This window comes from Cryptotermes secundus, unplaced genomic scaffold (assembly GCF_002891405.2).
Source record: "Cryptotermes secundus unplaced genomic scaffold, Csec_1.0 scaffold159, whole genome shotgun sequence".
In the NCBI taxonomy this organism is placed as follows: Eukaryota; Metazoa; Arthropoda; class Insecta; order Blattodea; family Kalotermitidae; genus Cryptotermes; species Cryptotermes secundus.
The window spans coordinates 2,954,597-2,976,918 of record NW_019725416.1 but is presented as its reverse complement, the minus strand read 5'-3'; the positions used below and the strand labels follow the sequence as shown (position 1 = coordinate 2,976,918).

Here is a 22,322-nt window from a genome sequence, read left to right as displayed (position 1 = left end):
GTATCATTTGTTATGATTGCTTGGTAGTTTCTAATGCCACACTTTGACAATTAAGTCATTTATGCTTTTAACCTCAAATGGCTGGCATATTTGTAACTCATTTTCTATTTGGACACCACATGGGCAAGTTATGCTATCCAACATACTTTACTTCCGTTAGGTAATCTTGGGTTGTCCTCGCTTTTATCCAGAGGTCTCTGCAGTCTTGTGACTGCAGTGAAATCTAGGAATGGAGTAGTGAACTTTGTAGGTGACCAAAATGGCATCTGATTTTGCCTTCACCCATCAATTATCATGAGTGAAAGCTTCTTTTACATGCCATAAATGCAATCCCCCCGCTTTACTTCCCTCCCAAAAGAGGAGTCCACTCAGTTCAGCTGGATTTGAACCTGTGAACCTTGGGTTCAATGGTAAGGATGTTACCACTACAACACCAAGGCGCAAATATCATTTGTTACTGGGTAATATTTTCCTCTGTTCTGTATTTCTTCTCTGAACCTTCAACATACCCTACTGGTATAGAAAATGCCATCATCATCATATGTTTTAGTCCGACATGAACAGCTTCAGAACAAAACAAACACAGGGGCAATGCTGCCACTGTTAGCATGCCTTTGCTTTCTCAACTTCGTGTCTTGACAAACTGATGCACATGAGCTTCAGTCTTAATGAAGACACAGGTGGAATTCAGGACCAAAACAGCACTAATGCCACTAGCATGACCAGGCATGACAGTGTATACAATTACATCCTGGAAGATGCATAGAGGGGGGGGGGGACACATGAAGCATATGAAACCACGTGACGGACCAAAAGTGAGTAAAAGGAAGATGGTACCACTATGCTTGGAAAAAAAAACTTAAGTACTAAAAAGTTATGATGCAACTGATATGCAGTGGCGACTTATGTTGGGAGTAAATTATGATATACAGTAATGACATTTCACTATTTACTTGTACAAGTACATTAACAGTTAAAACGTTGTTAAAGTAAAGTTGCCCCTCTAATTAATTAATTAATTAATTAATTACTGCACTATGCCACAAAGATGTATGATGGTGTGAAGGTACAGCTCCACTATTCTTCGCCTTGGTACTAGATGGAGGTAAGTGGTCAGCTTCATGGGCCAGCGGTTTTGCCCCCAGGGGTAAAGTCCTCAGTACCCATTGGATAGGGAGCTGAGTGCACCCCAGAGCTAGTTTGGACACAGTGGAGAAGAGAAAAATTTCTTGCCCCTGCCACAAATGAAATCCTGGCCATCCAGCCCATAGCCCTTCACTATACAAACTGACTTATCCTGGCTCTACATTAACAGTTAAACATGCCATTATTAATTGAGGGTGGTATGGCATTGGGAGAAGTAGCAATGATCACCCAACAGAAAGCAGGGTAACAATACACTGTTATCTGCCTCTGTTATATTAAACACATTTGCTAAAAACACAAATCTCTGCACCACAGTCTTAAATTTTAAGTCCTTTCATACCATTTGGCATCGGTTACATAACTACATAATTATATCCAACAAATGTTTATCACATCCAATCAATAGTCACATGTAAATATCAATATATACATTCACTGATTGGATGCAAAAGGCTTCTTGTACATAATTACTTCGTTATATTCTTAAATACCTCCTTAAAATAATATTACTTCAATGGTATTTTAGTCTGTTGTGTAAAATGCTTTCTGTTATTACTGAACTTTGAGAACCATCTACTGGCCCTCAATACACTTAAAGAACAAATGATAAACTTTGCATTATATTGGAATTTTCAAATTTCCAGCATTTAACAGGCTGAGACAAAGTTACATAAATTTTAGTGTTGGTGATATAGTAACAGCAGTACAGGCAAACCCCTACTTACGAACTTTCATAAAATGAACAATTCACATTTATGAAAACTGCACAAAATAATAAACTGTGACCCCCAATTCATTTAACAAACACAGAACCCCACGCTTACAAACATTTTAACAAATTTAATGATATATCTTACAATAAAAAATAAACTTTCACGTTTCTAAATCACATTATGTTTGTCAAGTTGGGGTTCACCTGTAGTGGAAATGATGTACCATCACCAGCTCTTCTCATTAAGTACTACAAACCAACCTTATCTAACTTCTCCTTATATGATTCAGAAAAACTTTCGCCTCCCATTTTGCGTTTAGTGATGAACTGATTTAATGATTTGTCTTTAATTCTCTGGTGTTCAGCTTCAAGATGTGCAGTGCTTAGATATGGCTTGGCACCACCACATACCCCCTCCATCAATGCTGTATAAGTTTCCCTAGCTGCTGCTACTGCTGCCAGATTGTTGGCTTCAGCTGTAGCCTGCAACAGACAAGAGAATTACAACTTGACTTCCGTGTTTTTAATTAAAATCTCATCAATATTTCCATGAAGTGAACTACACATAAAAGGTAGGATGTAGCAATATTATTCTGAAATCAGCTGACATTATACAGAGCGTGTGCAGCAAAAGAACCCAATGATTTTCAAAAGTATATGAACCAGTGAAATTTTATTTTAACTTCTAATTCATTGTGTAAGATTTGAGGCTTTCATGGCGGTGACTACGAAGAAAGCAGTCTTCTGGGATTTGGCACCGTGTATATGTGGTGTTAACCGACGTCAGGTTCATTAGCCGCACCCTGTACATTTTTATGGAATGTACATGTATATACTTTCATTTTTATTCACAGTTATTTGAACCCCTTATTATTACAGGTACATTTTCCCTAGCTTCTGTATCACATATTTTATTCTCCTATGATTCCATTTTATTAGCAGTGAGATACTTGGCACTGTCGAACAAGGAAAACTGAAAGGCACTCAGAGAAAAACCTGTCCTGGTTCCACTTTATCCACCACAAATCTCATCTGGACTGTCCTGGGACTGAACCTATGCTTACAAAATAAGAAGACAGCTGGCATCTAACTACCTGAGCTACATGGCATGGCCATTTTTATTTCTTTATTATGAAACATTAGAAACATTAAAATATATGTACAAAAAAGAGCTTCAAATAAAGGCATACTTTTGCAATGCAACACCACACATTAGTAAACTTATCTAGCTACAAAGCACAGGAAATATAACATTGTATTCCTTTTATTTACAAAACTGAAGTACTGCAACAAGTATTAACAGAATTCTTAAACAGAATACACAGGATGAAGAGGAGAAACACTGTAGCGGCAATTTATTATACAAAGAGAAGAGCTTTTTCCTAACTTCCTAACCTTGCAGTCTGTACTGTGATACCAAAATATTCTGACATTATGCAACTCATAAAAAGAATTTGGAAACAGGTAATAAAAATAAATCTTACTCTAATGGAGATGTAATTACTGAAATTGTATCTGTTTGGGCTGGTTAAGTTGGATTCTAATGTAAATAAAGAACTTAAAATCTACTTCTACTAACTGTTTGGTTACATACATACATGCATATAATGTACAGTAAGTTAAGGCTGAAACAGAGTAAACAAGCAGACACTTACAACTAACATGGACTTCGGCTCAGGTAGCTCATCCCCTTTGTAAATTTCAAGGTATGATTTGAAATACTGCAGCAATTCCTTCGCCTTCACTTTCTGACCAGCAATTTCTTTAACAACTAAGTTTTCAGAGGCCAGAATCATTGGGACCAATTTATGAAGCTGTTTCTTGAAATCTGGCTCAATGTCTGAAACAAAATGGGACAGACATAATGTAATCAGACTAACACCGAAACTAGTAACACTGATCTCAATTCCTACCAATACACAATAAGTAGTCCACAAGTTTTTTACTACTGAGACAAAACTGCAGGGTAGAATTAAAATTTTTACAATAGCATTTTACTTCTTACTTGGTCATCATTCCTGTACTAATCATAGTTCTTTGTTTATCTGTCATAAAAACTGATCAACTTTCTCCCCATAATCTTTGAAGTTATAGTAATATGTTAAAATTACCATTGTACAATTACAACCATTTAATTTTCATTGGGTGCATTCCACTGCCGTTAATCTCGGTTTTTCTAGACCAGAGCTATTTCCTTGAAATAGCTCAATTATCCACACAAGGCTGAGTGGACCCCATTCGAGACACACTACTTCTCAGAAAATTTGGTAGTGCCGGGAATCGAACCCGGGACCTCTGGATCTGTAGCCAGGAACTCTGACCTCTAGACCACAGAGGTGTTCAGTGGTATGGTTTTCTTTTTTCACTTTGCACTTGCATTAAATTCTAAATCATGATTTCTCTTTGATATGTGTTTTTTCTCATAATTATCATTAATGATGACAATTACCAATGAAGCCAGTATTTCACCAGATGACACTGTTATAAACATTAATAAGATCTGTATTATATCAGTCATAGTATTATATGTAGTTCTTTATTCTTGATACTTTTGTAATATTCCCCCAGAGCTTCATTAACTAGAGATTTCACTACACCCCTAGTTGCTTTCATACTTATGCAGTATCCTGAAGATATGTAGTAAAATACGAATTATCCTGGATACAGTTTATCAAGCAATGTGAAAAACACCAACATTTTGAATGGCTGATGCATACCTGACAATTTTCCATCAAAATCTGGATTTGTTGCCACTTTGAGTCCTGGATGAGGCATCAAAAAACAAGATATGTCAGAAAAACATGACCTTATGTGTTTCCTTAGTGACTGCAGCTCAGGGTGTTGTTTATCTGATACCTGAAATTGGAACAGAACTGTCCATCAACAGTATTGTTACAGTAACTGAATTCATGTTTCCACATATATAGACCTCTGCTACATACCGTACGCCAAATTTAGCCACCCTGCTAATAAAAAATATTTTATTGATGTGTCCTCTTTATTTAATAATACACCTTAAATTTAATTATTTCACGGTCAAGACATTTTAAGTTCTCTACAGACAGTTACAAAACCTAGAGTTGAAGAATTATTATTAGAGAATATTTTTCACTCACTGTTTATTGTGTAACAATCATGTAACACATGTTTTACGATGTATTATATACCACCATTTCTTTCATGCAGTATACCAGACATTATCAAAAGTTTTCCTCACATTTCACAAAAGCTTTACAACAATCCCTTGTCACAGGCAGATTCCAATATCTACAATTTTCCATTTGTACCCAGTTTGCCAGTTTTATGCATCCATGGAAAAAATTAGTAAAAACGTCAAAGCATATTTTTGTGCTTAGTGAAGCAACAGGTAAATTATTAGGCTACGAATAATGTTTCTAGCAGCACACAGTTCCCGTAACACCAAATTCCCATGCAGTCTTGGTCTCCAATGACTGGGGAGAGATCATTTCATATTATGACAAGGTGTTCAAAATGTTATAATGAAAACAGCCAGTTTCACATATCTGAAGCTGAGACTTAACACAGCTCCCACATCACACAAAGCAGATTATGCTTGTACAAAAGCACCTATGTGTGTATTTTCTTTACTTTAACTTTAAGTTATGTCAATACTGAACTGATTACACTTGCCAGAAGAGCATGACTGTCATGAATATATAAGTAACATTCAACAGTAATGTGAATATTGTCAGGATCCTATTTTAACATGTTTACTGCTTCACTCCCCCTCAGGCAACAATGGTTTGTTATACATTTTGTTCCAGGAAATTTGTTGAGACGATACCCATTTTCTGTGCTACTGTTAACTGTTACAGCTGCTGACAAGTGTCATGTTGTCATGGACACTGGTAAGCGTTGCAGTTAAAAGCTATAGGATACATTCCCTGAAAAGCTTGCATGAAACCTGAGGACATATGGTGATGGCTATAGTCTGCAGTAAACTTTAAAAACACTATTACACCAGTATTGTACCTGTAACCTCCTTTTCAAAATGACTTCTCCTCCCTGAGTTCCATAGTCTGCTTCATATGGAAAACACCAGTCTCTCACCAGGAACTGCAGTTTCTGGAAGGGTGTGTGTCCAACATCTTCTAATGCTAACCTACCATATTCAGTGAAAAGCTGAAAAACAATTCCCACTCTTAGCAAACGCTGCTTACAGTATTCTAAGTATATGCAGAAAACAAATCCAGTTTACTTGTTGGTTCCAATTTTAGAATTATACTGATGTTCACTGGAAGGTGTAGCTGGCTTATAATATTTTATTTAAAAGTTCTGGAAAGTAATTTGGTGCATTCCAACTAAGCCCTACACATTTCTATTATTATCCAAATTTCAATAATAAAACAGTCATATTCATTGCTTTCCATCAGCATAACAGATACAAGAGGTAATGTTTCTTCAGGATGGTCGGGTACATGACACACATAAATCAATGACAGCTTTTCCAACTCAGAGATGGGCCAGGCTTAAGCTACAAAAAAAATTATATAAATAATAAATGCAAAGAAATAATAAAACAGTGATATTATACATTACTGCTTAGGCATGTAGGAGAATGAATATTTCAGTAAGAAATGAGATCGAGACTGAATTTGCAATCTGTCTTTGAATCAACACGAATAACAATTTTCACACAGAACTAGCACTCTTGCCACTTTTTGCTGTTTCCACCTTCATATGTTTGCCTCAGAAGACACTGTATTTTCTTGCCACTTCATGGTTGTTTGTTTTCCATTTTCAATCACCCGTCTTAAAGTATGAATCATAACAGCAGCGCCCGATACTTTTCACACATCCTCTTTGTGTTAGCGTAGAATCTCGTAGATGCAAACTGTTGAATTATGACTTTGTTTTATAACTTTTTCATAACTGTGGCAATACTTCAGGCAACCTCATGGTAGTTTGTGGCATCTGATCTTGAAACTCCCTGACTCTCATGGCACAACAGTGTACACCATGCCATGAACATGCTAAATACTTAAAACCAATTAAAAACATGCAGTGATAACCATGACCTGTAGCTTTGTATCCCTTAAAATTGGAAAACTCCAGAAAATACCATACAATGTCTGCTACAATCCCAGCATGCAAAGCAAAAGTAGTTAGCAGAAAATTCTCCAAGTTCAAGAATGAAACCCTAAAGTTTAAAGTGAAGAATTTCCTTCTTGACTCATTCTTGAAACTCTGAGACTCACACATGCTTTTACTAATGTAGAACTGTGATTCTCAACCACTTAATCAAATAAATGGTGATAAAATACCTGACCTATTATCTTGACAATTTAATATGTCTTCTATAGCAGTCCTAAATATCAATTAGAAATGATGTCTTACACTATCAGAGGAAAAAGGTAATGCTTTAAATCTAAGCTGGGGGAGGCTGAACAGGGGATAAACTGCAGCATGCAATACTAAACCTCAATTCATGCAGGCATTATGATGGGACAGAAGTTATTAACTGTCTCCTGCTAACTTTCTTCTTCTTTTCATAACTTCTGTCATTACAAATTTAGATCCACTCACTGCAGCTTCTTATCCAGTAAGTATCTGTTTGATAATAAGCACTTTATAAGCTGCTGATTTATTAAATTATATTAGAATGTGAATTTTGTCACTGAATTTTGATAATTTAGTTATATGTTAACAATCCTCTTATGCATTCATACAAATACACACACAATTCAAATTAATTTGAGGGAAAAAGATGATAAAACAAACACTCAAACTCAAAACATGAGACTGACCACTCCAGCCACTAATACAAATCAATTACCTGAAGATGCTGCAAATCATCCTCTTGTATGTTGTGTAAGAGATTGTAGATTTGGACAGAACTCAGCATTGTGCTCAATGCAAACACAGTGGCACAATCTCGTACTGTGCTTTCACTGTCAAAGGCTCCCTGCGTGTCCATAAGAATAACAGCAACCTGAAGGAAAAATAACATGGAGCTCAGCTAATTCTTCAGCTCCACTTTCACTTCTATGGCAGTTCCATCTAAATACTGATTAATTTTTGCAACTTTACAAATTGCATAATATGCATTCATAAAAAATAGCACATCTGCAATTTTGATGGTTGTTTACAAATAAAATTTCATAACATTTCTAGAAAATGTATAAATATCTAATTTCATTTTACAGTGAAAATGAAGAAACTGAGTCTTATCACATTTCCCAAACAACAGCTAATCATATAAGAAATTTGTTACATAATGTCATGAACAAGACCTCGAGGTGTGTATTCTTGGAATGTCAATTTATTACTCTACACCGTAACTACAATTCAATGTAACTATAACACAAAATGTTAAACTAGTCGTTTCACAGTCGCTCCTTCATATTACCAACTCTCACTATACTGTAGAACAGTTGAACTCTCCGGGCTGTCTTCCACTGTCTTCTGTCCGGCTTCATAATCCACACTCTCACTCCCGGCACCACACGCACACTCACTCCTCCTGGCTGCTCTTTGCCTTGGCACACTGTACACACACACACACTACTAACACTGGCTCACACACCGCCCAACTGGCCTCTTATACTGTTCCCTGTTGTCACGTAATAACTGCGGTGTCCCCTGTTATGTCACCAGGGGGAGGGAGTGTTTACTGGCCTGTTACCATAGTAGTGGCAGCAGCTCCTATGCGGTTACGTCACAGCGGCAATGGTTGCCTAAAACAGCTGCTCTGCTGTTATGGCACCACTGGCAATGCGTGTTACCGCGTCGTGCGGACACCACGATCCTCAACACATACCATAAAATACAGATCCCATTAAGATGTGCAATTTGTATTCAAAATATTCTCAATGTATTATCTCTTTAAGAAACATTAGTTTACAACTAAGTAGTATGGTGTATGTACTGCGCTTCACTTTATAATAATAAATTTCTACGTGCAGAAGTAAATATCAAGGCCAATCAGATATGCAAAATCATAGAGAATACATTCCTGCTCTTGTTGATCATATTTATAAGGTAAAGAGTGAGCACGTTTTGCACGGCACATATTCGCCTGCTTCCCTTGTATTCAGAAAGTACATTGTTTAAATGTTGGCCTACTGACCATATTATGCCTGTACCAATTCCAATGATCAAATCAAAGACATAAGGTCATGCAGAGGCTAATCTTTAAATACAACCTTACTGGTAGAAAACATTTGCCACTGCCATGGCCACTAGGTAATTGTTAAGCATACTGAGGCTTAATTAATACTTATTTGTGAACATCTGGCAACATATCAAAGGGAAACCCAGCCAAGAGCTTAGTTTAACTGCCAAGCAATAATAACAAACAGTGATAGACAAGTGACTCAAATAAGATCATTTTTATTTATTCTTGGTTTATTCAATGATGCTTCAGTAACTCAGGATAATACATAGCATCAAATAATAGAATCATTAATGAATAACAAACTGGAAAGGATGTGGAAGGACATGGTCATGGCCTATTTTAAGATACTGTGATGAGATGATTGAAAGAGCAGCTAAACATGTGACGACACCAAGCCCACTGCTAGGCAATGGCCACAACAAAAATTAAAGGCATTGTTAGAAATGGTGTTTTGTATGCAGTCCATGCCAAGGCTATGTGACCAGACCAGATAGGCAGCTGACAGCAACAGGACACTGTGGGGGAACTGTCCCCCTTCCAAGGAGAAGAAATGGCGAAACACCTATAGGCTGCTTGGGATGAGCTGCCTTAACCCTTACACTGCTGTGGTTGACATATGTCGATCTCTGAAAAACATGGCGTCCTTGCTGCGATCAACAAAACCCATATTGAGACTTTAGAGTTTCAAATCTCAGGTTTCTTTGCGCCAATCTCATTCAAACTTGGCGGGTGTATAGAGTCATCTATTGGGAACATAATGAAGCATAATCACTTCAATGGCTGCATTCTTCTGCCCTCTAGTTTAAGAAATGTAAAAGGTTGCATTTGCACAGCAAGGCACACGATCCATTTTCATGTGACGCGGGTATTTCACAAGATTAGTAAAAATAGCTTCGTATAGTACGCGGTGCTTTCTATAATAGTTTTAAATAAACTTGTGGACTTTGGTCAACATGTGACACAGTGATAAGACAGTGATATAAATACAGTGATTCTAGGACAGTGAATTATGTACTTTTTTTGACCATCTTGGACAACCCTGATTTAAACGGACCTTTCCCCTGTGAAAAATACTGAATAATTAAACATTTTTGCAACTTCTACTGCCTGCTCCCTGTCTGAGGTAAGATTACTTACATTTTATCACATTTTCATACTTTGAACTTAAATTATTTATAAAAGATTTAGTCAAAAATAATTCATGACAGAGGGTACTGAGAGTTACTTATCATACTAGCAGCGAAATCGTTAAGGAGGGATCGGTGTGACAGGATGACTGCTATAGTGAATTGTAAAGTGTTTGGATTAACAACAGTGTTATCATTCTTTGTAGCTACGAGTTATGGGAGTTAAATATTTATTTATTTATTGACCAAAACCCCATGTATAGTCGCTAACACATGACAAAACCACCCCATGATTTGGTTACAGGAACTCAGGAAAACCATAAAATTCATCTTATGGTAGCTGTCTCCAGGTCATGATTGGAACTTGGAACCTCATAACTGCTAATCACTCAATTACAACATTTAATTATAAGATGCACCAAACCGACTGTGTCTAAAACCTAACATCAACACCTAAATTTCAGCAGACTGCGCTAACACAGTATGGGAAAATTCACTCTAAAAGTTGTCTGTCAGCTATTATTTTCAGTCACACTGGCACATAACAAAGTCCACTTTACAAGAGGGCATACGTGAATGAGCTTTTTACATAAATCATAAATAATTACATAAATTTTAAAATTATACCACAAGTAAGCTTAATAAATTAGCAGAGGATCCGATTTTGAATCTGATATTTCTTTCCAGTCTTATTACTATAAATAAAGCATTTGGCTAGATTAGGGATCAATCTATTGGAAGAAATAGGAGGAATTTACATTTCAGACCTAGCTTCATGGTGCCGAGAGTCCTTCATGAGAAGCTGCCAGTCACTCACCTACTCAAGAAATTCCCAACATTTTATGGAACCCAAAGGTTCATTACCATGTTCACAAGAGCCATCCACTAGCCCCTATCCTAAGTAAGATCAATCCAGTCCATACCGCCCCATCTTCTCTAAGATCTATTTTAATATTATCCACTCAAGTTCGTCTTGATCTTCCTAGTGGTCTCTTCCTTTCTGGCTTTCCCACAAATATTTTATACACATTCCTTTTCCCAATTCGTGATACATGAGAGCCGAGCGGAGCCGAAGATAGCCGAGCCCCCGCAACCTGGTAACTATGCAATGTGAGTCAACAGCGGTGACGTAACAGGATGACGTGGCACTCATTACGCAACAAGCAAGCACTGCAGCTATATAAGTGAGCTGCACAGCGGCTGCGAGTCAGTTAGTCCTGGAGCTACCGCCGAGTGAGTCCTCGAGCTACCTCCGAGTTGTACTGTGACAGTCAGCCAGTCAGTGCGTTACCAACGAGTTCTCAGTTCGCAAGTTACGAGCTACAGACGCGTGTGCGATAACCAGTGATAACCAGTTATATCTGGAGTGTGTAATTCAGGGAGACTTGTATAGCTCCCGCGTTATTAATACGTGAAGACTCTTGAAGATAGTGTTAAGAGATTTTGTTGTAGGGTTTGTAAAGTGTGGAAACCCGTAATATTGTGATAATTAAGTGTAGCCGTTATCTGAAGATTGTTAAATAAACCAATTAACCATCTCCACGGCGTCTTCTGTAACGAAACACGTTACAATATATATATATATACAGGGTGTCCCAGGAGGAATGGACCAAACTTCGGGAGGGTGTTCCTTATGTTAAAGTATGCCAATATAACCCAAAACACCTATGTCCAAAGTTGAACGGTTACGGAGATAATGGCCAGAGAAGTGTCAAACTTTGACCGGTGTTACACACTTGTTGATTACAAAATACATATTAAAACTGGCAGGAATATGTGGATTCTGTAATGTTAATAATGTACGTAACATCAAACTAACTTGTGAGTGACGGAAAGCCATAAAATTGAAGTACGAAATACTCGCTCGCCATGTCATAATTGTCCTTAGGTTTCCAAGCACTATACATGACACATGACTGGCGAGCGATGACGTAATATGGCTGCGCTATAACCCGACCACATAACTGTAAACGTACATTCACAGGAAATCTCTTTTGGAATTTCGTTTCCATTATCTCATGTGGATTATTATGGAACCACGTATGCACATTTCGTAAATTATTTACACCATCCAGGGTAAAAGACGCCTCATCACTGAATAAAATGACGCTTAACAGTTCGGGATGAACTTTTTATCCAGTGGCACAAATCCATACGCTGTGCATGGTCGCCTGGTTCCAGATGTTGTACCATTTGATCATGGTAAGAATAACTCTTCATGATGTAAAGTTTGCCACACCTGAATACGTGATACGCCGATGCGAGAGGCGATTCTACGAGTGATAGACGCGGACTTCACTGAACAATATCAAGAATGTGCTCTCGTGTGTCTATCATTCGTACATCCTGCCTTTCAGAGTGCACAGAAACACTTGCAAGAGAACCAGTATCACGCAATGTCTGGTGAATTCGCGTAAATACACTTCGAGATGGAATCCTTCGATCGGGAAAACGCCTTTGGTATTCTTCAACAGCAGCACGTGCATTGCGACCGCAAAATCCACACACAAAATGCATATCACAATATTCCACGTGTGAAAACACAAGAGGCATTTCAGCAACTCATCACACAACTAATTTACCACCCATTCACGACCCCGCCGCAACGTAATATGTAGGCTCTGGTAGGTTGCGCATGAGATCACGGCTAGTGTGACATCACCACACTCAAGTACAAACAGATAACAGTCACAGCTGACTGTCCACAATGCGTGGACCTGCAAGAAGACCACACTTTTCTTGGGCCATTATCTCCGTAACCGTTCAACTTTGGACATAGGTGTTTTGGGTTATATCGGCATACTTTAACATAAGGAACACCCTCCCGAAGTTTGGTCCATTCCTCCTGGGACACCCTGTATATATATATACAGCAAAACCAACATAATTTGTGATTTCTGTCCGATTGACGTCTCATGCAAAAGCACAAATGTTGGAAGCACTGTCCTGAGTACTGCAAGAGGGAAAGCAGTTACCAAGCTGACACAACTAAAATCCCTATTCTATTCCTCTTCTGATTGTTCCTAACAGTCTGGTCAAATAATGTACCAATTAGTTTGTGCTATGTAAGAGATAAAGATATTTAAATAAGTGACAAAATTAAAAAAATAAGACAGCTGATTTGATACAAAACTCTTATATGTAGGCACTATCAACTTACTTTTTCTCCACTTGGCAGATCACTAATAAAGACTTCGGACCATATGAGAATACCCGTAGTGTCTCTTTCGGACCCTCCTCGCCATGAAAAACCTTCAAGAGGTTCATCTTCACTGCCCATCCAGTCAGGACTTCCCTGTTCAGAGCAAGCACAGCAACCATGAATTCATTGTGTAAAATCAGTTTGCATTTATATCAGAAGAGGTAATTAATAATTATGGTAAAGGTAATTCTATCCCCGAAACAGGCCGTGAAGGCCCACAGGGTTGTGAGATGTCGAGGCTCCCACATTTTCTAGACAACTCAGCTCATGGATGGTGGTAAGGTTGTCAGCCTTACGCGCCAGCTGTTCTTTACCGCCAGGAAGATTCCTGGGACAAGTATATTAATGTTGGTAAGGATATGTAATGAAATAAATGTTTTTCCAGGTTCAAATATGTCATATGTTTTATGTTTCATATCCATTTGTGACCTATTTACTGACTCTTCTTCGTGTGATCAAAAATAAGACTTCGGTAGCTAGACCAACCACACTCTTAAGTAAATACATATTTAAGGCCGCGCCATAGCTCAAGCAGTTAGTCGCTGGCTTCCCACCGTGGTGGCCAAGGTTCCATCCCGGGTCTGGTCAAGTGGGATTTGTGGTGGAAAAAGTGGCGCTGGGGCAGGTTTTCTCCAAGTACACTGGTTTCACCTGCCAACCTTCATTCCACCAACTGCTCCACAATCACCCTCACCTATCATCTGGGGCTAGTACTATAGGCTAGAAGTGGCCACAGTGCAAGGGACTCAGTCCCACCCCACTAGCAATAAAAGAAAATTATATATATATATAATCAATACCTATAAATTCTGGTGGAAGAAAGCTACATTTAATTATTATGCGTAAGAGACTTTGGTGACCTTGTGATATGTTCGGGGGGGGGCACTGATTCCTGGATATACAAGTTCGGAAATGTACACACTGCATCACTTTTATTTAATTATCTCAAAAACCATAAACGGTGTGGCAAAAGTATATGGGACATAAATATATCGTTCATTTTTCTCTAAGAAACATTTCATCATTCCAATAAATATCAGTAGTAGCACATAATAAATTCCAGAATTAAATTTATTTTTGTATCCTGAACATGTATTACAAGATCTTTTGCACCTCTCTACACAATAATTTTTTCATTGCTGTGTAGGTTTTGTAACCTCATACACATGTAACTTTTTTGAAGCCTCTGCAAAAAATTAAGAACATATTGCTGGACCTGTTCATCATGTTGAAACTTCTAGCCTATCATTTACTCTCTCTGAAGCCCTGGGGGATGGGAAGCACTGGGGTTTAAGTTTGGACTATAAGGAGGGTGTGGAAAGCACTTCCCAATTGTTTCCCCTGAATGCTTTAAATGTCATGGGATGCAGGTCTCAACAAGGAAAATATCTGGAAAGAAAACCAATTACAGCAATATCAGGAATACACTTCCCAGAAGAGTAGTAACTGCTCAAGTACACTGGATGGTGACACAAGTATTCTCCTTGATTAACCCGTTGCCGTGGTTCGACGTGTATGTTTCATCAGGGATTTAAATCGTCTGGGGGGGTTCGACGTGTATGTTTCGTCCAGCTGCACACCTATGTTATAACGCCCATAATAATTGATGGTTTTGCTGTAGATTGTTAGATTTTTCGCTGGCCTGTTGTCAGTAGAACAGAGTATAAATAAGACACGACTTTATCTGCGCCTAGTCATCGTTACATATACCTGTCTTGCAGCAAAGTTCCTGTGGCTCTGGCGAGCGGTTCCTAGTCGTACGCTTATGAAAGGCGTGTTTTCTTTGCTTTGAAGATATAAACAGCAGAGACGTGATGTGTACTCTGTTTATCATATAATATTGCCCTGAGCTGGCCACACGAACACACTCAATTGGAATTCTTAGAATAGGGATGTCCATACATTTATTCTCGCATGATCCATTGATTTCGCACAGTACAAAGGCCCAGTTCTTAGAAAAACGCCACAATTTAAGGCAGAACACTGTGGTCACCCCCTGAGACGATACGGATGTGTGTGGGGGAGGGAAAAGAACTCATTCCTTCATGTATTATCGCTCCAGCTGACGCCATTTTATCGTACTGACCTTGGTGGTCGTTTCGAGGGATGACCATAAATATTTTTTTGAGCCAGCTAGGCTCTGCTTTCGTGCACTACATACCAGCCAGTACTTAGAATAACTTCATGAATTCTGTGGTCACCCCTACGACATCTACAGCCGCCAAAATGGATGGAATATCAAAGGCATAGCAACAACCCCTTGTTATGATAACTCGTAACGTTGAATTTACTGCAGCTGACCTGACTAGCTTTACTGCTCACGGAAGGACATTTCCTTGAACTATACCCCTCACGGGGAAGAGGGCTAGGCCGCACAGAAGCTGTGTGGTTAAAAAAAAAGAGCAAAAGAAAAGATACGAAGTATTGGTTTGGTGAATGTGAGCCAGCGCTGTGTTTAGACTAATGCTTCAAGGCGTCACCTGCTTGCATTGCCGAGATACCGGGTGCTCATATTATAAGGCAAGGTTATAAAACCATCTTTTAAGATCATTTTAGTGAAAGTTTCATCCTTCAAGGCGTACCATTCACTGCTCAAATACTAAACAACCTGCTTCCATGGCCGAGATACAGGGCGCCCATATTATAAGGTAAGGTTATAAAACCACCATTTAAGATCATTTTAGTGAAAGTTTCATGTTCCTATCTCATAGAATTTAAGAACAATGATGAATAAATTATTTTCGAGCAAAATTTAAATGGCCGGCTGAATATATTACCGCAGGAGACGCAGCCGCGGAATTTAAATGACCGCGTCAAAGGGTTAATGCAGAAAATTGTAAACAAATCTGAAAACTGGAAATTCTTTCAACATTAAACGCTAACAATCATTATTAATAATAACTGATTTATTTATGTGCCTAATTTTCATTAGTAATGACTCTGATTATGTCACATTCATCAGGTATAATCTTGAAGTTTCATGCTGTCACTGTGCTTCTAATGTTGACACGTAAACAATATTTGCATAGAGCTGTATATTTATGATCTATCGCCTTACAAAATATCGCATTCTTAGTCCCAATATGAAGGCAGATGGCATTTTACTGTCTTACATGCTACGGGGATCTATACATCCACTCCCCCATACACCTTCATAACACAAGGAAAACTTTACCTTTACAAGCTACATGACAGTCTCAGGATCATACATTAAGTAAAGTTAGTCTTCTTATTTCACAAGTTCATATAGACATAGCAGACAGCCACAGGGATAGATGGACACGCAAACATGACGATACCATAAGGCTCTCTCTCATAAAGTAAGGAGAGAAAGCTGAAAACAGTGAGATTATATGAAAATTTAACACTTTCATTTGTTTAATACACTTCAAGAACTACGAATAAAAGTTGTGTCTTTTATCCTCTTGATTCACACACTATACTTCCTTCCACAATACAACCCACTAATTATCTCCCTCTCCTCACGACATGTTTCGGCTGTATACGGCCATCAGGTGTCTCTATTTGCTAAACTGTCTCAACATGTAGTATGCAGTGTGAAACAGTTTTAGCTGTGAAGGCTGTATATGGCCGAAACATGCAGTGAGGTGTGGGAGCTAATAAACGAGGTGCATTGTGGATGGAAGTATAGTGTGTGAATCAAGAGTACATTACTACAACACGATCTTAAATACAATATTGTGACTTTTATCTTGGGACAGCAAACCAACCTGTGTTACCATATACCGTAGAAAGAAGTCGAGTAGGAAGGACTTTCCCTTCCGGAAGGCCCCAGCTACTGAGACAACTACCACGTTCTTGTCTTTGACATGGTCCTGCAGTAGAACTGCTGACAGTGCATCCTCATCCAATTCAAAGGAATGGTCATCTCTGGTAACAACTATCTGTATCGGTCGTCCTCCCATCCTGCTGGCTCTGCTGCTCTCTCTACCTGTGTGGTATGAAAAGAAAGTTACAGGGGATTAGCTAGACCATGCTTGTTACTAACCACCTCATCAGAAGATGCAATACTCTTTTATTGGATCTATCATATTTCAGCTTAATGAATTAATGTTTAAAACTCTCTTTTATAGCTGTATATTGCTTTTTATATGTTTAGCCACAACCATCTAATTCAGACATGAATATTTCTGCAATATAAATTTGACCATTATGTTGTTACAGACAATGGAATAATATCTGTTTGGTTAGCCCACCTTTCAAAGCACAATTCTCTTGATCCTCAGTACACAAATACAGTAGAGCCGCATCATAAGTGTGTTTAATTTCCGCGAATTCAACCATAAGCGCGTTTCAATGTAGATATTTTTCGCGCTACAAGGCTCCCAAACGCAAGATCAACCAAAGGAACGGCGATCTGTTTTAACACTGAACAAAAAACTGGCTGTGATGAGCTTACTGAGAGACGGTTATTTCGGTCTCAAACGTGAGGTGCATATATGGCCGCAAGTATATATGTGGTACAGTCATTAATTTCGTGGACTGCGGTTTTATCGCATCATATTAGAAAGTATTCACATACACTTACACAGATCCACATCGGCCCTCAAAATACGCGTAGTTGCCGTTGGCCGCTATGCAAGTCTGCCAACAATATTGCTGAAACATATTGCCGGGGAATTCCCATACAGCATCTCTTGTGGCATTGACAACCTCCTTGGACGACTGAAATCTACGACCATGTAGCTTTTCTTTCAAGCGGTCAAAGAAAGAAATCGCATGGTGCGAGATCAGGTGAGTACGGAGGGTGTGGTAAAACGGTGACCTGTTGCCATGTCAGTTCCCCTTGGACAAGAACAGAGCGATGCGCAGAGGCGTTGTCATGTAGCAACAGCCATTTCTTCCTACGCCAAATGTTTAGCTAGGGGATTTGCCTAGTTGCTGGCAGAACTTGATGTTTGTCCGTTGTTCAAACTGCCACATTTTTTATTTCCGCCACTCGCATTTAACTACAGTACACAAGAGAGGTCGTAGTTCTGCTTACACTGTTTGCAACAAATTCCTGTTGCTGTGACGAGAGTTGAACAGGGCATCATATCGTGCCTCAACCTATCCGCTGTACTGCACTGCAACGACGCTTTGCGGCCAGTCCACGAAATTATTGACTATGGTATATTAGAGGGTAAATAAAAAAAAAAAAGCTGATACTTTATGGCCGACTTGGGGTATTTTCAAAAGTAATCCTGACTATATGCGACTTCTGGTTTACGGCCGTTTGTAGAACGCCCGCATTTTTTTTATTTCTTGAAAATTTACAATCTACTCCACAGTAGCAGCATGAGTAATTAGTAAATGGTTGAAAATTCGGAGGCTTGTGACGGGTACCATTCAGTAATGGTTCTCCGTATGGTTACACTTCATCGAGGTCTTCTGGCCAGATTTTTAAAAAGGAAGTGGTGTGTCAAGTGATGTCAAAGCTAACATTGATCGCCCCCTGAACGCCCGCATACGATACAACTCCATTGTACTCAACTTATTAACATCCATACATATGAATGGCATAATTGCTCCTTTTTATTCTAATTTATTTAGTTTTCAATACTTATTTTCCTGTGTATATATGTGTAACACGACGTAGGAGGCGACGAAAAGAGAAGTTTCAAATCTGAGACAGTAAAATATGGTCGCGAGTCCCAAGGGACTCGGACCCGAGAAAGACTACGCTGGCAAGGGCCAGCAGCATATACAAAAGACAGACCCGTCCTCTCGTCAGAAAGGGCGGCCCACAGAAACAAGACCGTAACTGTCAAACGGTAATAAATATCTGGTCATAAGCTCCAGATGACGCTCGGAACCAAGACTTACTGACTGACTGACCGTCAGTCGCAATGTGACTTTGACTTGACTGATATCCCAGAGAGTTAAGGAGACCAGAGTTGGAAGAGACAGTTGAAAGATAGCCACCGCAGAATGCAGCTGAAATGGTACTAATTGTACCTGAGTGTGTAAAAGTAAATATTCGCTAAATCCAAGACCCATGTAAATTTATTTTTCGCGCTGCATAGGCAACACGCGACAATAGTATCGAAACCAGTACCGTGATAAACGATTTCATTGTTCAGAGCTAACAAATGAACATCTGACATGAACTTGCGTGGGTCTGTTTTGGTTTCAAACCCAAGATCAAACTATCAGCACTCCCTAACGGAGCACTTATATAAATATAACTTTCGGCCACAGCGGGCTGTTACTTGCTGTAGATATATGTATATAATATTCGTTAAGTTGTAAGCTTATCAATAAATGTTTTAAAAAGAAAGTTCGGTTTCTTTTTGGATAGACCACGTATTTAGGGGTATGATTATAGACGGGGTTGGACTTCACTGTTACACTAGTGTCCTCAGTCTGTTAGTCTCCAATAGTCGTTGCCTGGTAACGGATCCTGCCGATTATACATCATCATTTTCCGTCTTTACCTCCAAGTCCAAGTCACATTGCGACTGACGGTCGGTCAGTCAGTCAGTCAGTCAGTCAGTCAGTATGTCTTGGTGTCGAGCCCCAGCCGATTTTTTTTTTTCCCCCTTATATGAAAGTTACTGTCCTGTCAATTTGGGGCGCCCTCTCTGATGAGAGGTCGGGTCTGTCGTTTGTCAGTCATAGTCCGTATTAGTAAATCCATTGTCAATATTTACATATTGTCACGTGTTGGGTGTATAACGCGACAAATAACTTCACGCCGTATTTGATATAGCGAATTTTATTTCACATTCGCTCTTACAATCACACAAATTACAATCTGACAATTACTGCCATCGGCAGTATCACAAATACTGTACTGTAACTAACTGCTGGCTTACTCGGAACTCTCCGCTGGCCAGATTGAGAACTCTGTTGATCACACACTGGCTCGTAGGCTTGCTCAGAACTAACTCGGAATAGTCTTCGCTGCTCCGTATCTAGCCTCGTTCCGGACAATGCAGAAAACAGCCACGTAATAGGCACCACTGTTGCCTGGCGCCGTGTTGCTAGCAACGCTGTCCGGAGTTTACTGCTGCCTAGCAACCGCGGTATCCCTTGGTGACGTCACCGCTGTCGACTCGCGTTGCATAGCGACCAGTATGCTGGGACTCAGAGAACTTCGGCTCCGCTCGGCGCGTCACGGCTGTTGGGGGGGGGGGTCATATATAGCGCGACACGTCACAATATATTTACAAATTTACTCTTGATTCCTACTCGTATTTCTATGTACAATATATACAAAACCTCTGTCAGTCCAGGCTCAGTACAGCAGATTATGCCCTTATATATATATTTCCTCCCCTCGTTGGTGTCTCCACCTTATCGTGGTGAAGGGGTTTGAGTATGCCAAGGACCCTGAGAGCTATACCAGCGGTAGCGTAGCTACTGGCAGGGCCTCCCTTGCTGGACAGGTCAAAGGGTAGGCATCAGACGAAGAGAGACACCAAAAACTGGTGCCGGAAGCAGCGTCATCAGCAGCGACTTGAAGCACAGAGCAAATGATGCTCGAGATGGTTCAAGTTCTTATAGCAACAGGCGTGACCAGAGTGGTTTGAACGGCTGTTGTACTGCGATGTGGAAAGCAAATGGAAAAACTACCACATTATCACTTTTCCTGGATAGTCTCTTTCCAAAAACAGAAGATCGCATTAAGTGGACGAACTGTTTTGGAAGAGACTGTGGACCTGTCGTCTGACAGATTACTGATGAATGAATGAATATATTTCCTAGTAGTATTAGCTACCACGGCAGTCTAGTCACTTGAACGGTCGTATGCCTGACCGCCGCCAAGTTTAAGCCTCTTATACTTTCTGTGTCGGGCTTCGCCTTGTCCGATGTTGCGAACATTCTCATTTTCATGATTTTGTATTACTTCTGCTTGTTTCCTGCAAAATTTTATTATATAGTCATACACGTACGGGATTTTGAATGTCATGTGCAAATCGCGGACCGTTGTGCGCCTTGGGAAATTGCCAATGGTGCGGTGAACCTTGTTTTGCAGGCGCTACAATTTCACTAGATCAGTGTCTGCCGCGAATTCCCAGGCGGGACTAACATAAGTCATTACGGATCTAATAAGAGCTTTGTGGAGGGTCACTTTAATGTTAACGCTCAATCGCTTACTTTTGAATAGGGAATATACTCTAATGAATGTTCTGAAGGCCTTGGCTTCCATCATTTCTATGTGCAATCTCCCTGTAACTCTCTTATCGAAAATTACACATATATATTTTGCACTATTTACAAATGGAATCTTTCGTCCATTTAGAGTGAGACAAGACTCAGGCGGTCGACGACCACGAGAGAAGTAGACCCCCTGAGTCTCATCTTCATTAATTTTAATATTCCAGCGCTCACACCAGGTTTCCATTGCGCGGAGAACGCGCTGGAGTTTTCTAACCTCGTTACTGCCCGGCGAATATCCAGCCGACCTAAGGTACGTGCTATACAGCCTCGGGGAGGACCTAACAGAAAACACAGCCTTCAACAGTTCTTATATTGTTGTTATGGGCTGTTGCGGGTATAGTTTCCGCGGGAACGTGTTTACCGGGCCGTTACCAAGCAACGCATATTCTCAGGATAGTTACATAGAAACGGTACTACACGTTACAATATTAATTTATTAGGTAAGCTACAGTGTTACAGCTTAAACAGGCTTTGTTCATAAGGTTCAACTGCTGCTAACAGCATTATTTCTTATATTAGAAAAGAAATTTCTTTTACTTAAGAGCGACTCTTGTTATGTATGGATCTTCAGTATATAATCCATTCGTTGGTCAAGGATCGAGTGTACTTAAATCCTGTTATTCAAAACTGACCACAATTATTCTTATCATACATCTAACAAAGAATTATACATATACTTATTGCGTTCAAGATTGTGGAGATTAGAGATAAGAACTTGCATTTATCATTTTAAATTTGCCAGTCATTAATGGTTTCCTGAACACCTGTGAACTGTATTAGCTGTCAACACGAACAGTTGACGCATTTGTAAAACTGATTAAAAAGAACTCG

The 22,322-nt window shown here is 39.4% G+C and overlaps 1 protein-coding gene across 3 annotated transcripts in view; it reads right to left on the bottom strand.

The window, feature by feature from the left end:
* Positions 1-22,322, bottom strand: part of LOC111863321 (atlastin) — a 56,844-nt gene that overhangs the window by 3,580 nt on the left and 30,942 nt on the right. For all 3 annotated transcript variants that reach the window (XM_023849534.1, XM_023849537.2, XM_023849536.2), the window contains exons 2-8: positions 17,057-17,277; positions 13,284-13,418; positions 7,656-7,811; positions 5,852-6,001; positions 4,576-4,714; positions 3,514-3,698; positions 2,120-2,341 (exon numbers count right to left, since the gene is read on the bottom strand). In XM_023849534.1, coding sequence (XP_023705302.1) covers positions 2,120-2,341; positions 3,514-3,698; positions 4,576-4,714; positions 5,852-6,001; positions 7,656-7,811; positions 13,284-13,418; positions 17,057-17,277 — 1,208 coding nt within the window. The remainder of the gene's footprint in view (positions 1-2,119; positions 2,342-3,513; positions 3,699-4,575; positions 4,715-5,851; positions 6,002-7,655; positions 7,812-13,283; positions 13,419-17,056; positions 17,278-22,322) is intronic.